The sequence below is a fragment of the Acomys minous genome, assembly GCF_964271855.1.
Source record: "Acomys minous genome assembly, chromosome: 6".
Classification (NCBI taxonomy): domain Eukaryota; kingdom Metazoa; phylum Chordata; class Mammalia; order Rodentia; family Muridae; genus Acomys; species Acomys minous.
This window is the reverse complement of record NC_140487.1, coordinates 20,639,165-20,654,263: the sequence shown is the minus strand read 5'-3', so window position 1 is coordinate 20,654,263 and position 15,099 is coordinate 20,639,165. Positions and strand designations below refer to the sequence as shown.

Sequence of the window (15,099 nt, the reverse complement as noted above, 5' to 3'; positions counted from 1 at the left end):
TGACTGGCAAAGTCAGTTGGAAATGGGGATTAGCTCACCCTGGACTTCTTCCCCTGGTTGCATTTAACAACTGTAGCCCAATAGTGTTAAGTCCATGTTTAAATGTCATAAGGCAAGAAACCATTTGTGTTCCCAAGACAACACACAGTGGGTAGCTTTGTGTGGTCACAGGCATAGAGAAAGCAAGCACCTAGGCCTTTGTGCCTGCTGCCTCAGGTCCCCAGGGAGTGTAAGAGGGTTTGGGGGCTACTTGCCTCAACATCCTTGTCTTGTCAGAAAATTCTTCATACCGTCAAGATCAGGGGACATGTCCGAGACGTGTTGTGAAACACTAATGAAAAACATATTGCCTAGGACGGAGTTTTCATTTTGAGAGCCAAAGTGGGGCGGGGTGGGGGTGGCTTCTGACAGGTCAGACAAGATGGCACGAGCCACAGCCATGTCACAATGTGCTCTCCTGTGGCCTAAGGGATGGATGGCTATTTGAAGCTAAGTCTAGGTAATGACAGCAGGTCTCAGATTGGTTTTTCTTCTTTCATTAGTCACATTATTCCAGATACGGTAGAATGACTTTGATGGGGGATTTAATTAAACCACTATTTTTTTGTTTTTTGTTTTTTTTTTAATTCAAGTAATCTCTAAATTTTATTCTTTGGTTCTTGGATAAATTCATCACTTCTAGCAGAATGGTAGAAATAATGTCCTTAATTTTGTGTATTTCTTCATGGAAACTTCACTATCTCAAAACATTTGACAAAGATTATATATATATATATATATATATATATATATATATATATGTATATATATATATATATATTCAGACTTGTAGAAAGACAAAAGTTGTACAAATCCAGTGTTAACAAAATGAGGTTTTGGAGGTTGAGGTATGACTAGTCCAGCCGAGTACACTGGTCTACCATGCATGAAACTGTGGGCTCAGTCTTCAGAATGCTAACCAAACTGAACCAAAAGGCGTGCAGCGGCACCCACAGTAGAAGCAACAATCAAACTTCCCTCCTCCTCCTCCCCCTCCCCTTCCTCCTTCTCCTCCCCTTTTAAGAAAATGAGTTATTTTGCCAAAGGAACCTGAAACTCTTTAAAAACAGCAAAACAGGGACCCAGGGGATTAAGTGATAACATTTCTTCCACAATGCAATGATAAAGCCTCTCTCTTTGGAGGGAGATCAAGGCCTAGTTAACCCTGGGAGAAAATGTCAAACTTACAGAGGAATTAGCACGTCCCAGATTGGACCTTCCCAGCCAGGAAGCCTGGAGTCTTGCTGGATTATGAACTGAGATAGGAGTTGATCCAGGGGTTAACGACCCAGGGTCTCATCCTTGCTCACGTCCTTGGAATGTGCTAGCCTTGCTCTTCATGGTCCCCACATATGGGATGGGGGTGGAGGAGTGGGCAGGGGTGATGACGGTGTCTCTGGAGAGAAATCACACAATTTCTGACTAGTGGCAAATGACTGGACCCACATACTCTATGACCAGCCGAAGCGAGAATGAATAAAGCCAAATAAGGCTGAGCGAGTGGGAGACACTCTGCCGCCCTGTGTGGAGTTCAGGGTTAGGGTCCAGCGGACAATGGACACATTCAGGGCTTCCTTATTTCCCACACTCCATGGGTCTGCCCATACTGGGAACTTATGGTAGAATGTCTTCTCTGCTGGTTGTGAAATATTCGTGTTTTGAATATTGCTTCTGCACTTATCACATCTTCCTGGAAGTCCTTTTACAGGGAAAGACAGAACTCTCAAAGACACAGTTAATTCCTAGGATAGTGAATATTTATCTAAAGAAACTGTTACATATTTGGGGCAGATTACACATATCTTTATGGAATAAAGTTAAATTGTCCTTTGCTTTACTGCCAAGTAAAACGGGGGATATCTGTGAGAGGGGATCGGGTCAATTTAATTGTTACAAAACAGACATTCTGTATGAAATTCAAACAGGTTGCAACTTAGTGAGCAAAATCCATTGGACAAGCAATATGGAAGATCCCAAATCATTAACATACACACACAGAGACACAGACACACACAGACACACACACACACACACACACACACACACACACACACACATCTATTTCAGTGGCAATTTGTGTCTGTTTTTTTTTTTTTTTCTTACTAGTCCAGTGTCCTGGATAAGTGACTGTCATACAGTAAGTATTCAGAAGATATTTGCTGGTAAGTTCAGGCAACCCTCTCATAAGAGTCTCAATATAAGTTCAACAAAAGCAAAAAGTCCCATGCACTTCCCCGGGCACTAAACCCAAGGCTGGGCAAGTGGCTCTGGTTCCGGAACTCCCACTCCCTATTGTTTTCCAGTGTCTTGCTTTTGCTCTCACACTTTTATTGCTGCCATCATTTTAAAATATGTAACAATACTTTAAATTAATAAAGCTTTAAGAATTTAAATAAAAGTAAAAATATAGGTAAAGCTGATCTACCATGTTAGACGTCATAGTAATGGGTACTGATGGAGTGTGTGTGTGTGTGTGTGTGTGTGTGTGTGTGTGTGTGTGTGTGTAAGGGGGGCTTCTGGTGGGTTTCTACTACTCTGTGGTGGGTCTGGGTATTGCATATACAAATCATTATGATTTGATAAATTATGTGCTCAGGATTTGCCAATTTTATGGATTTACTTGCACATCAGTACATCAAGTGGAAAGGTATGCTCATTTGCAATCATGTTTATAGATTTATGTACCAATTAAAATAAAAAAAATCCACACTGCAAATACTGCAGGGGATTTATATCATTTTTCTGAACTTATGCAAATATGTAAATTGTGGCTAATTTGTATTCTGGTTGCATGTGTTTTTTAATTTTAATAGCGATAAGTAAATAAAAGCGAGTCTTTATTTTTCTCCCTAACTTTTTCTGTTGAAAAAACTGACACAGAGAAATTGAGAAAACAAAATAATAAAAACTAGTAGGTAAGTGCACACTGTCATTTGAATTCCCAGCTGTGTGGTTTTGGGCTACAGTTGATTCCTGTGTCCTCTCTGTGCCTGTGCCTTTTGTCTCTTGCTCTCTGTCTTATTTACATAGCTGCACTATTTTAAAAACAAAAGTTTTTAGAGACATTGGATGCAGTCAGCTCAGTAGTAAAGCACAGGCTGTGTGAGACCCTGGGTTTGATTCACACACACACACACACACACACACACACACACACACACACACACGTAAAAGGATGTGTTAGACAGCATGCCAATTGATTATGCATCACATTATTTGAGGGCAAACACTGTTCTTTCACATAACCCAAATACCTGACTCCCACGTTTTCAAATCAACACTCTCAGATTAGAAAGTAATATCATGTCTGTATTTGTCTTTGTAATTTGTCTAAACACAGCTTTTCCTAACTGATATGAGAAATAAAATACAAGATTCAATAAAGTTCATTCACTTGTTGCATTTATCTGTTTTGTTTCTTCAGGTTCTTTTTTTTTTTTTTTATGATGCGCCCCCCCCCTTCACAATCCACCCCCTGATTTTTCAAAATATCAAAAAATTTCAAGTCTAGGTTATTGGCAAGCCTTCTGTTTGTTTTTAGATGTGCATAATTAGGCTCGATTTTACAGGCTCATTTCACAAAATCATTAAAGGTTTTCAGTAGCACGTGTATCAACAACTGAAAGAAATTCTCATTTTGGGCTATTAAGTTAGGCAGGCTAAGGCACTGGAGCTCCAGCCAGGCGCCAGATGTTTTTGTTGAGGAGAAAACATAAAGGCCATTAAGAGCTTTTTAAATCTTACACTTTCACTTCGGTCTTATAAGGAGTAATTGTGACACTTCATGCTGGGAAATGTGTCACAGGAGCTTTCCTTATCGACACCACGCACAGCGGAAGGGACTTGCTTACGTATCTGCAGTTTAAAGGACCTGAGGACTCAGTGACAGCCTGGGAGGATATTTTCAAGTTGGGAATGGTCCCTATATAAATAGAACGGACGAGCATAACTTTGGGATAAAATTAGCCGGCAGTTTGTGGACGCTCCAGCCTTGCCTGTGTGCTGGGTGCTGCTCTCCTGATAAATCAGTGCTCAGCTTCCACAGGACGCAGAGCATGGACAGCGCCGTCACCCCTCGCAGCAAGGCTGGGGCTGCCAAGTTAGTTAAGAAAAATTTCCTGGAGGCTCTAAAATCAAATGACTTCGCCACACTGGAGGCTATTTTAATCCAGAGGCAAATAGATGTGGACACAGTGTTTGAAGTTGAAGATGAGAACATGGTTTTGGCATCTTACAAACAAGGTAAAAAAATATATAAATGCAGAGGTGTAATTGTGAAATTGATAGATATAAAATGGATTTTTAGGACAGCAGGTCAGTTTTTGTCTTTAAAGCAATCGTTCTTATTGTCTAGGTGTTTGTTTAGACGTTACTTTTAATTTGTAAAATCTTTCCTTTTAAAAACTAGAGTGCATTTGGGCTGGTTTACATGTTAATGCACACAGCTTTTTGTCTATGTGTATTTCTGCTTATTGCTCTTTTGCGTTCTTGTGCCTGGAATTTGGGGTCCTGGGTAGTGGCATTTGTCATGCACGGGGTGTTTAGGACTTCTCCTGTGACCGCGATGGTATAGAATAAAGAAAACCTCTCGGACTCGGGCAGACGACTGCTGAGCTGTATGTGTGACGGCGTGGCTGTGCGGGCCAGGGTGCTGACTCTTTGCTAACAGTCACTTACAGATCTATCATCTCCATGTCTGTGTGGGTGAAAAAGGGGGACCCCGTCTCCTCCATCTAGAGAGTTAATGAGTGGAGGAGGCTGTGCCATAGGCACTTTCAGGCTCTGCATCATTTTAATGGTTTTTAGTGCAGGAACAAAAGCTGAACTCAAACCACTGCAAAGTTAACTTTTATTTTTCTCTTTTGCTGGGCTACAATAACAGGTTAAAAAAATTAAAGTTCGGAGTCTCTGCTTTGTACAAAAAAAAAAAAAAAAAAAAAAAAAAAAAAAAGGAAAACAAAAATTACAACAGAAAAGGCTTTAATTTTTTTTCCCTGAAACTATTTAATAAATCAGAACTAGGTTAGCACGTTCATGCCAGTTTCTCAAATCAACTAGCTAATGGGAAAACTTAAGTAATTAGACCCTCTGGTGAGCATACTGCAAAGAAATATTCTATTTACCATCACCTTTATCTGAGGAAAATTGGGCGGGGGGGGGGGGGAGTCGTCTTGGGAATAGAGTCGGGGAGTAGCTGTTTATGTCCAAATATAAATCTGATTTCTACTCATATAAAATCCTTAGCATCACCCATTTTCAGATACAAATGCTCTTTATTGAGAAATTGTGACCTAATTCCCTGTCACTTCTGAAGGAAGTTGAAGCCAGTTACTGTGTTTTTCGATTTGTGCTTTGTGAGAAATTGTCATTGCTGTTTTGTTGGGGAAAAAAAAAATGAAGGTGTCTTAATTTATTTTTAAATGTTGAAAGGATTCTGTTGAAGGAAAAAATTATATGCTATATAATTAGGTGCCTTGCACCTTATGACTTTGTTTAATGTCACCAGAACCTAAGCATATTGTAAAGATACTTCTAAATGTTTCACATACAATAGGACTCAGATTCAAGCCAGTGGCTAACCTATTTGACACTGAGTGGCAAAGACCACCTTTTCTTATTTCCCAAGCAGGTAAGCCCTGCAGATCACTAAAGGGCTCAGAAGTTCTAAAAAAAGAAACGTGGGGTGTGTGAGCTCCTGGTGAGAAGGTACTGATTTCTGTTTCTTCTCATATCATAGTCCCCAAATGGGGAGGGCAAAATCCTTGTGTTTTAAATTCTTCTTGTCAAAATATCCTATGGTCTGTATGGAGCTAACTTTTTAATTATGCTGATGACTCTTTTTCTAGCATTTTTGGCTATGAGATGTGGTTTTCAATTATGCACAGCAATTTAAACTGTCCCCAAAAGAAAGGAAAAAGCCCCAGTTTTATGTAGTAGGTATCCGTCTGGAAATAACAGGACTTGGGTTTGTATTTTCAGGGCTGTCCAGGAGATCAGTGTGCACATGTGCACACAGTGTGTATAGAAATAACTTTACTCTCCAGTCACCATGACTGCGGGAGTCAGGATGAGCCTCGGGTGACATCCCACTTCCTGAAAGTTACCTGAAACTTTTCTAAGGTGCCTCCAGCTTAACACCAGCTTTCCTACTGTTAGGGGCGCGAATGGAAGCAGTGAATGGAACCCTGTTTCTGGCCCAGTAAAGTAGACCTAAGTGGTGATATCAGTGTCTTAACCTCACAAAGCAATTCTCAGAACAGTGTGTGGCGGAGCAGTCTACAACTTGCTAGGTAATTAGTCACTCACTCAGGCCCTTCTGGAGTTTGTCTAAAGGACAGGAACAGCCTCCGTGTGGCCTTGAGGGACGTGTGGCTGGACTCCTGTTCCTGAGAACTTTTTAAAAAATTAGGTAAAAGCTGACATATTGGAAGTTGAAAAGTTACATGGTACTCTGATTTTTTTTAAAAACTAAATGGAAGGGCTGTACTCCTAAAAGTGAACAAGAAGTGTCCATGAAACTCCCCTATGCAGTTTGATTCTTTTTTTTTTTTTTAAATAAAAGAAGCGAAGAAGCTGAATCACTCATATCCAGTCTCAGAAAGCGATCATAGCTGTTTACTCTCCAGGAATGGGGGTCTTCTGCTTGATTTTCATGTCATAAATAAAACAGAGTATGATGCAGGTAAAAGATATTGGCCACCTTGAAACTCTCTTAAGTAACTGACAATGGGATTCAGTGTTTACCAGTTGATTATCCTCAGGGGGTTTAGCTGGTCTGCAGTCAACCCTTATCCAATCCAATGTAGGGTCTAAAAAAACACCCTTCATCCTTTCCCACAGGATTTCCAAAGTCGTTGAATTGGTTACTAAATACAGCATGTCCCATCTAATGTCAGGATCAGCCTGCGAGGGTCTGTTTGGAAAAGTAACTCAGAACTCTGCCGGCAAAGAAATCATCTTAGACTGTAAATCTCTCCCCCCCCCCCCCACTAATCTAAGATGTATGACATGCATCAGTAATTAGAAGATGACCCCTAAGCCGGTGTGCGTTTTGTGAGGCGTATGGAGCAGAGGTATTGGTCAGAGCACTCTTCCTACTTGCTGATTTGGGTCCTTCTCCTTGGGAAACAGTGAAGGTGACAGTCACAACACCATTGACGGTAATTCTCAGCTTGTGCCAGGGGTTTGGCAGCGTGTCACCCGGTTCCTCAAGTTAGGTCTCATTCTCCCCCCCAGACCCCGTCAGTTTTAGCTTTACCCTAAAATCTTCCAATAAAATCCCGGTTTGTTAATGTAAAAAGTCCACTTTTTTCCCTTCGTAACACTAACGAACAATCAAGACATGCTGGTTTGCACTGGAGACAAGTCCCAGAGAATGGCAGGCAAGAGATCTAAAAGCATAGGAAAATAAGAAAAAAAATATATATATCATCTACTGGACAGTCACTTTATTTTTATTTTTTGGCATCCTTTACTGCTTACACTCAGGTGCTTGGCAGCAAGCACCAACTCAGCCCCAGTCACTTTAAAATACAAAGACACAAAGAAACCGTGAGTCCGTCCCCAAGTGAGTTTTTAACTGGTTGCTGGGTGCAACTAGCACTTCAAGGGTTAACGGATGTCATGACACAGTTTATTCTGAGGCAAGTAGAAAATATTTAGGGTAGCATCAAACAAAGGGGAAATCTCCAAGGCTCGCTATCATGATGGTTCCCTGTGCACTGGAGCCATGGACGGCTGCCGTCGAGGCCGCTTTTAACGCTTTCCCCAGCTACACACCCTGGGTCTCCCTAACGAGTCAGGCAGAGTATCAAAGCTGTCTCTGGCATGAAGCTCCCTAGTTAGCGAGGTTAACGAGCACCCTATATTAATCAGTGTAATGTACTTTAAGTGTTTCATTTATGGGCCACAGCCGCTCCCGGTGCCCTTGCGCGGTCATATTAATTTTAATTCAAGTAATCAATGAATGACTTCACTTGAAAATTTTCTGGCAGGTATTCTATCTACGTTCCTAGGTAGTTGCCGATGCCCAAGTTTCACGAACACTTTTTATTGCTAACAAATGATCTTTTTCCTTACCTATTTTTCTCCCATTTTTATAAATTTATTTTCCTGTTTTTTTATTTTATTTTATTTTTTTAATTAATTACTGGCCAGGGTGGGGGAGCCGGGCTTCTTCCCCTTTCCTAGCTGCCAGGGAAAGTTTCTCTTTTTTAAAACTTTGCATTTCAAGCTTGAGTCGCTCTAGGTGCCTCTGAGAATAATCCTAAGAATGTTAGCTATTAAAACGGTAGCCTAGAATTGTGCTTGGGTCTATAACCTTTCAGGGCTGTGTAAATATGTGGACATGGTCCGAGCAAATATCTGCTAATCCAGCCAGAGCAGTGTGTGCAAGCTTTGGCGGCAGCCAGAGGCTTCTCCCGTGTGGGGCTGGGTTTCCGTTGATAACGTTAGCGCTGATAACTGCCTCGAAGCCTGGGCTTAGCTTTAGTTTAACCTGAGGTGTGCATCCTTTCCAGGCTCTGGAGCGGACTGTGACCTTTCCCTCCTCACCAAGTTTCTTGCAGAAGGGGGCTTTCTGCCTAGCCTCGCAGGCTTACGACTTCAGCTGCAGATTTAAAGGAAAACACTCACTAAGTGCTCACGTAGGGATTAGTCCTGCAAAGGTTTGAAAGGGTGAAACTTGTAAACGCATCTTTCGAACTTTTTAGCTGTGTGTGGTGAACTGCAGACCAGAGGTAGCTTCTGACAGATTTAGGGGAGATTAGAGTTTGAGAGTTAAGAAAAACATTTTTTTTTTAACTTTTAAAGTCCTTTCTTTCTTACAGGTATATATGATATGCTAAACATACTCTCCCCTGCCCCCACCCCACCTTCCCTATCTCCCCTCCCCCCCCCTTCTCTTTTGTTCCCCTGAACAATTTCGCTTCTGCTTCACTTAGTCTGTGCACATATGTGTATTTACTATATGGCATCTAGGGAGCGCAAATGGAACAGAAACATATTACCTTTCTGAGACTGGATCACCATGGTCATTTTCAGTCACATCTATTTCCTGCAAACAATATACCTTGATTCCCTTTTATGACGGAAGGAAAGCTCCATGGTGCCTAAAAACATTGTCACACTTTCCTCCCCTATTCTCCTGCCTTTGGCACAAGCCACAGAGACACTTGCAGAGCCTCGCTGATCACAGCACCATGTGCTACGGCCAAGTTAGGGAGCCAACGCAGGTGTCAAACAGCAAATGCAGAGAGTTTGGCCTCTGCAACTAGGGGATATAGGAATGTGGATATAGCCCTTCGCTGAAGCCAAGCTTTCCTGAATCCGTGTCTGCCTGCCGCTTGCAGCCATGCCAATACGGAATATGAGTGTCTTTTCCCAGAGGGAGGCAGCACCTTCTTCACGTCCCCACCTGCCCTGACAAGGGCTTTGTTTTCTTCCTCCTCTCCAGCCTGCCCTCTGTGCAGTCTGAGCACATGGGAAAACTCTGATATTTTGACGCATCAACATTAGCTATAGCACAGTCAATTGGTGTCCCTCATCTTTGGCTTCAGGAGCTCACATGACCTCCGATCTGTGTGAGGCTCAGTCTGCCTCTTTCCAGACTTACTAGAGAACCTGGCTCTCATGGTTTGCTGCAAGCTGAGTTATCCAGCCCCTCTCATGTCCACCTCCAACTCTACCACCAATGTTCTGAAGTGTAGGTTCAAAGCCGACACGAGTGTATCTCCAGCCTTCAGTCACCTGCTCCCGCAGTTCCTACCCAGTCCCTTAGGGGCAGCAGTTAGGTGTTTGGTGAAACTTCAGGAAGCTGCAGTCTGCGAGAGCCTGATACCCCAGTTACCAGCCACGATTATTGGAGACGCAGATGAAACTGACATTTTGAAAGCCAAGGATGATTGACTGGTCCATATAATAAATGTGCAAAGAAAACTCTTTTGGTGCTGCTAGGAATCTAGGAGGAAGAGGCATCATAAACAAACAACACCTTTCTGCGCCAGCAATGTGCATGCTACAGATGCATTCAGGTACACGCTCCCATCTCTGTCATCTGTAGCACAGGCTTAGAGCTAAACCTATCCTGCTTCCACAAAGTCAAATACACAAGGAAGCTTTACGTGACAGATAGCCCCAGTCCACGAGATTAGACTGAAGCAGGAGGTTTATGGCTTTTTAGCAGGCTGAAAAGGTGGCAGTAAGTTTGAGCGTGGTCATCTTCCTTCCAGTGCCAACATTCCGGGTTTCTTTGATTTTTACCCCAAAATGGTTTTGTCTTTTCTTCTGTTTTTTTTTTTAAATCATTAATTAAGATATTTATTTATCCAGATTGCAGCTTCTCCTCCATCCTCTTCTCACAGCCCATGCCGCTCATCCCCTCTACCCCCATCCACCCCTCCTCCCTTTCTCCTCAGAAAAGGGTGGGCCTCCCGTGGAGAGCCACCAGCCTTGGCATATCAAGTTGCGGTAAGACTAGGAGCATCTTCTGTGATTGAGGCTAGACAAGGCGGCCCGGTTAGGGGAAAGGGATCCAAAGGCGGGCAACGTAGTCAGAGACAGCCACTGCTCCTACTTTAGGAGTCCCACATGAAGACCCAGCTGCAATACCGTTACACATGCACAGAGGGCGTAGGTCAGTCCCACGCATGCTCTCTGGTTGGTGGTTCCGTTTCTATGAAGCTCCTACGATACTGTGGGTTTTCTTGTGGTGTCCTTGACCCCTCTGGTTCCTTTAATCTTTCTTCCGCCTCTTCCACAGGATTCCCTAAAGCTCCATCTAATATTTGACCTTGGGTCTCTTCATCTGCTTCCGTCAGCCACTGGGTGAAGCCTCTCTGATGACAGTTAGGCTAGGCTCCTGCCTGCAAGTATAGCAGAATATCATTAATAGTGTCAGGGGTAGGCTCCATCTCGTGGCCTGGGTCTCAAGCTGGGCCAGTCATTGGTTGACCATTCCCCCAGAAATGGTATTTTCTTAGATTTCTGCTGTTTTTTCCAAGATTGCTTTTTTTTTTTTTTAATCCTATGCAGTTGCAGGCATGAGTTTTCAATCAATTGCAGCAAGACAGTATCTGATCTTTGCCAATATAACGCGGGCAAAATACCCTTTGGTTTGCTTTTTTTTCATGTTTAGAATTAACACCTTTCTAAGCAGATAGAGAAACTATCATTATAAGGTGCTTGTTGAGGAATGCTGACTACAGAAAGTTAGGATGAGCTGAGCACAGTGGAGCATGCCTGTAGTCCCAGTACTAGAGAAGCTGAGGCAGGAGGATTGCTGTGAGTTCAAGGCCCATCTGGGCTACACAGTGAGACTCTGTTTCAAAAAGCTGGATCAGGAGAAGGGAGGCAAAACATTTTAAGTAGTGAGAATAATTTGTCTAAAGATCTTAGTTTAAGGAACCCTTCTCTTGACTATTTGTACCTGCTCTGTGGGCACAGTTGTGCATGTGACGCTTCTGGGTCCCTTGTTTGCTTTGCCTGCTAGAAAGCTCAAAAAGAGCTTTACGATCCTGTTCTAGCATAAGCACAGAATTCATATTCTGAGAACCCCTCTTACTTTCCCTTTTCCCCCTTTGTCACATTTTGTAGATTAGTAAAAGAATCTTGGATATAAATTTGTGATTTGCCCAAAGTTTTTCTTTAGAAACAAATACTGCATAAACCAATAGGCAGGCAAAATATGGCTGTGAAAAATTTAAAAAATTCAACCAAATCCTACACTGACTGACAATTTTATGTCCAGGGATGAAAAATGGGTACAAATAAAAATTATAAGTTTGTAATTGAGAGCTTTGGAATGACTTGAACCATACGCAATGTTACCCAACATGCGTTTGAGACCTCGGAAGGGACAGGAGTGTAGGAGCGGACTGTAAGAGTGGCAGAAAACCTGACCCATGCCAGTCCTCAGAGCAAAGCTCTGCAAGACTCATCAACTGTCAGCGACAAACTCCTGATCCATTTTCCCTTCAATTCTTTAGTTGTGGCACAAGTAAAACATCCTGTCAAAATCCTCACAACACGGAGAAACACTGGGCCAAAAAGTAAACTTTCCTTCTTTTCCTTTTTCAGGCTATTGGTTGCCCAGTTACAAGTTGAAGTCTTCCTGGGCAACAGGCCTGCACCTCTCAGTCTTGTTTGGTCACGTGGAGTGCCTGATGGTACTGCTGGACCACAACGCTACCATCAACTGCCGTCCCAACGGGAAGACCCCTCTGCACGTGGCTTGCGAAATGGCCAACCTCGACTGCGTGAAGGTTCTCTGTGACCGTGGCGCAAAGCTCAACTGCTACTCCCTGAGCGGACACACGGCTTTGCACTTCTGCACCACACCAAGCTCCATCCTCTGTGCCAAGCAGTTGGTGTGGCGAGGTAAGACTTGGTGGGTGGCTGGTGTTGGGTTATACACACATGGACTGTAATGTGGGTTGATATACACGTGGCTTGGGGACTTGGTCATCCACCCTTCCTCAGGCAATGTGGTAGGCATTTCAGCACCTTCAACGTGATTCAGGATGAAAATCAATATACATATGAATATTTATGAGAAATGTATTCATTTTTGCAGTTACTTAACATGCTTATTGAGCCCTTCCTATGCATCAGGTAATGTGGTAACAGAGAGAAAACAGTTCTCGCTCTCAACTTATATGTATGTATAGATGTATACATGAATATCTGTATATATGTACATATTTCAGTAGAAGAAGATATAATATTAACAAAATAAATTTCAATTATAAAAGCAGGGAAGTGCTGTCCAGGAGAAAATATCATCTATGGTGAGTAACGTTTAGAGCCAGGCATGGCAGCACAGCTGTTTGTTTAATCCCAGTACTCAAAAGGCAGAGGCAGGTGGATTTCTGTGAGTTTAAGGCCAGCCTGGTCTACAAAGTGAGTCCAGGACAGCCAAGACTGCACAGAGAAATCCTGTCTCGAAAAACAAAATCACTACCACCACTACCACCACCACCACCACCACCACCACCACAACAGCAATAAGTATGTAGCAGTGTCTCCTTGTGGTTTTAGTCTGACTTTCTTCACAGATGCTGTGAATGTCATCTTATGTTTATCAGACAGGTGATATTCACCTTGGAGAAATATCTGTCTATGCCTTTGGCTTCTTTTTAATGAATGAGTTGCTCGCTGCTTGGTTATTCTGGATATGAGATAGTTTGCCTTTACCATACATGCAGTTTGTTTGCATGCCATCATAGCCCCTATTTTTACCCCCTCCTCACTCTCTACTTTTCCCATCTTTCCCTATTTCATTCATTCTTCTTCCTCTTTCTTTTCTCATCTTTTTTTGTGACAAGGCATAACTAGCAATCTAGTCCACGTAGCCTTGGAATTTAAGAATTCTATCACTTTGGGGACTGAGACAGGAACATGACAGGTTTCAGGCCAGTTCAAGCTGTAAAAATCAATGAGCAATTATTTGGAAAAACACAAGAAGAAATAACACAAATTAAAAAGAATGAATCTAGGCAAAGTCATGATAAATGCTAACATTTAAACAACCAGAGCTGAAGCAGGAGCCAGTGTAGGAGGGGCAGGACGGACTGACAGAGGAATAAGGGACCTGAACCTGCTTTTGGCAACACAGGATTAAGAGAGAAGTGAATTGAAGAAGCAAGGACTACTAGCCAGCTACAGGGAAAGTTATCAATGTTAAATAAGATAGCCTTTAAATCAGGTGACAGGTTAACACCAACAAAGCAAATCAGCAAAACTAAACAAACCAAAACGATGACAACAACAGCAGCAAGAACAACAACAACAACACAGTTTGATGTCATGATGTTAGGTTAGATTAGGGAGAGTGTAAATGGGTCTTTGGAAGAGAATGTGCTGGCAACTGTTGAAAGAACTGGAGAAAGAGGGCAACAGTCTGATTGTGATGATGGGAGAGGCCACAGGGGGGCATCATCTACAGCCGGGGATAAAAGTGACAGCAGGGACACCGAAGGAATATCGTGAGGATGGGTACAATGGCGTTGCTTAGTAACCTTTCATAGATCCAGTTTTCCAAAGCAGAGATAGGATGCAATCTGTAGATGATGAGACACACCTCCGTTTTTATTAAGTGTATCATAAAAGATGCTTGTCAAAGCCAGAGCAGGTTTGATGATGGTAAGGTGAGGCTGTTCAAGTCTAATGTGTTTCCCCTCAACGATGCTGAAGCAAAGTCATCAGCTGAAAACGAGGGAGAGCAAGAAAGGTAGACATTTCCATGAGAGTGGGGAAGAATGCAAGAATAATTCATTTAGGAAGTGCAGTAGGACTACTGAGGTCCTAAAAGATGCTTCTCAAACCCTGGGAATGAAGAAGGCCCATCAGCTTGGCTGATGCTTCCTGAGAAGAAAGGAGGATGGGAGGGGGAAAGAGAAAGAAGAAAGAGAGAGCAGGCGGGAGACTGAGAGTGAGAGAAAAGCAAGAGAGAGAGAGAGAGAGAGAGAGAGAGAGAGAGAGAGAGAGACAGAGACAGAGAGAGACAGAGACAGAGAGAGACAGAGAGAGCAAGAAGGAGAGACAAGGAGAAGACGCCAAAAGAAAGAGAGATTGAGAGAGACAGAGAGACACAGAGAGACAGAGGGACACACACACACACACACACACACACACACACACACACACACACACACACACACACACACACACACTGGGGATGAATGGATCAATGCGACCAGCTCACTCAGTTCCTATGTTCTGGACACCTCCACGTTTTATATTTCCTTCCTTCCTTGAGTTAGTTTGAGTTTAAATTTTGTTTATATTTTAATTAGCTTAAACTTTATATTTCGTATCCTAAGAAATTATAGATCAATTATTCTCTTAGCAAAGACAGAAGGGTGATAAGGACACCCTGGGACACACAAGGAGTGCTCTGACTGCCCTCACACTCTCGTTTCCTAGTTTTAAACATTCAGAATTTTACCCGTGTGTGGAATAAAGTGTGATGATGCCCACCATATCTGGTTTCTGCTTTTTAAACCTCGCTCAATTACCCCTAATATATTCGCCTCCAGCTTCATGTCTTCTCTCACCTCCCCC

The 15,099-nt window shown here is 42.7% G+C and overlaps 1 protein-coding gene across 1 annotated transcript in view; it reads left to right on the top strand.

The window, feature by feature from the left end:
• The first annotated feature begins 3,706 nt into the window (after positions 1–3,706).
• Positions 3,707–15,099, top strand: part of ASB4 (ankyrin repeat and SOCS box containing 4) — a 41,056-nt gene continuing 29,663 nt past the window's right edge. Inside the window, exons 1-2 of the mRNA XM_084784966.1 lie at positions 3,707–4,281; positions 12,115–12,414. Of these exons, the coding sequence (XP_084641092.1) occupies positions 4,095–4,281; positions 12,115–12,414 (487 nt within the window). The 5' untranslated portion in view covers positions 3,707–4,094. The remainder of the gene's footprint in view (positions 4,282–12,114; positions 12,415–15,099) is intronic.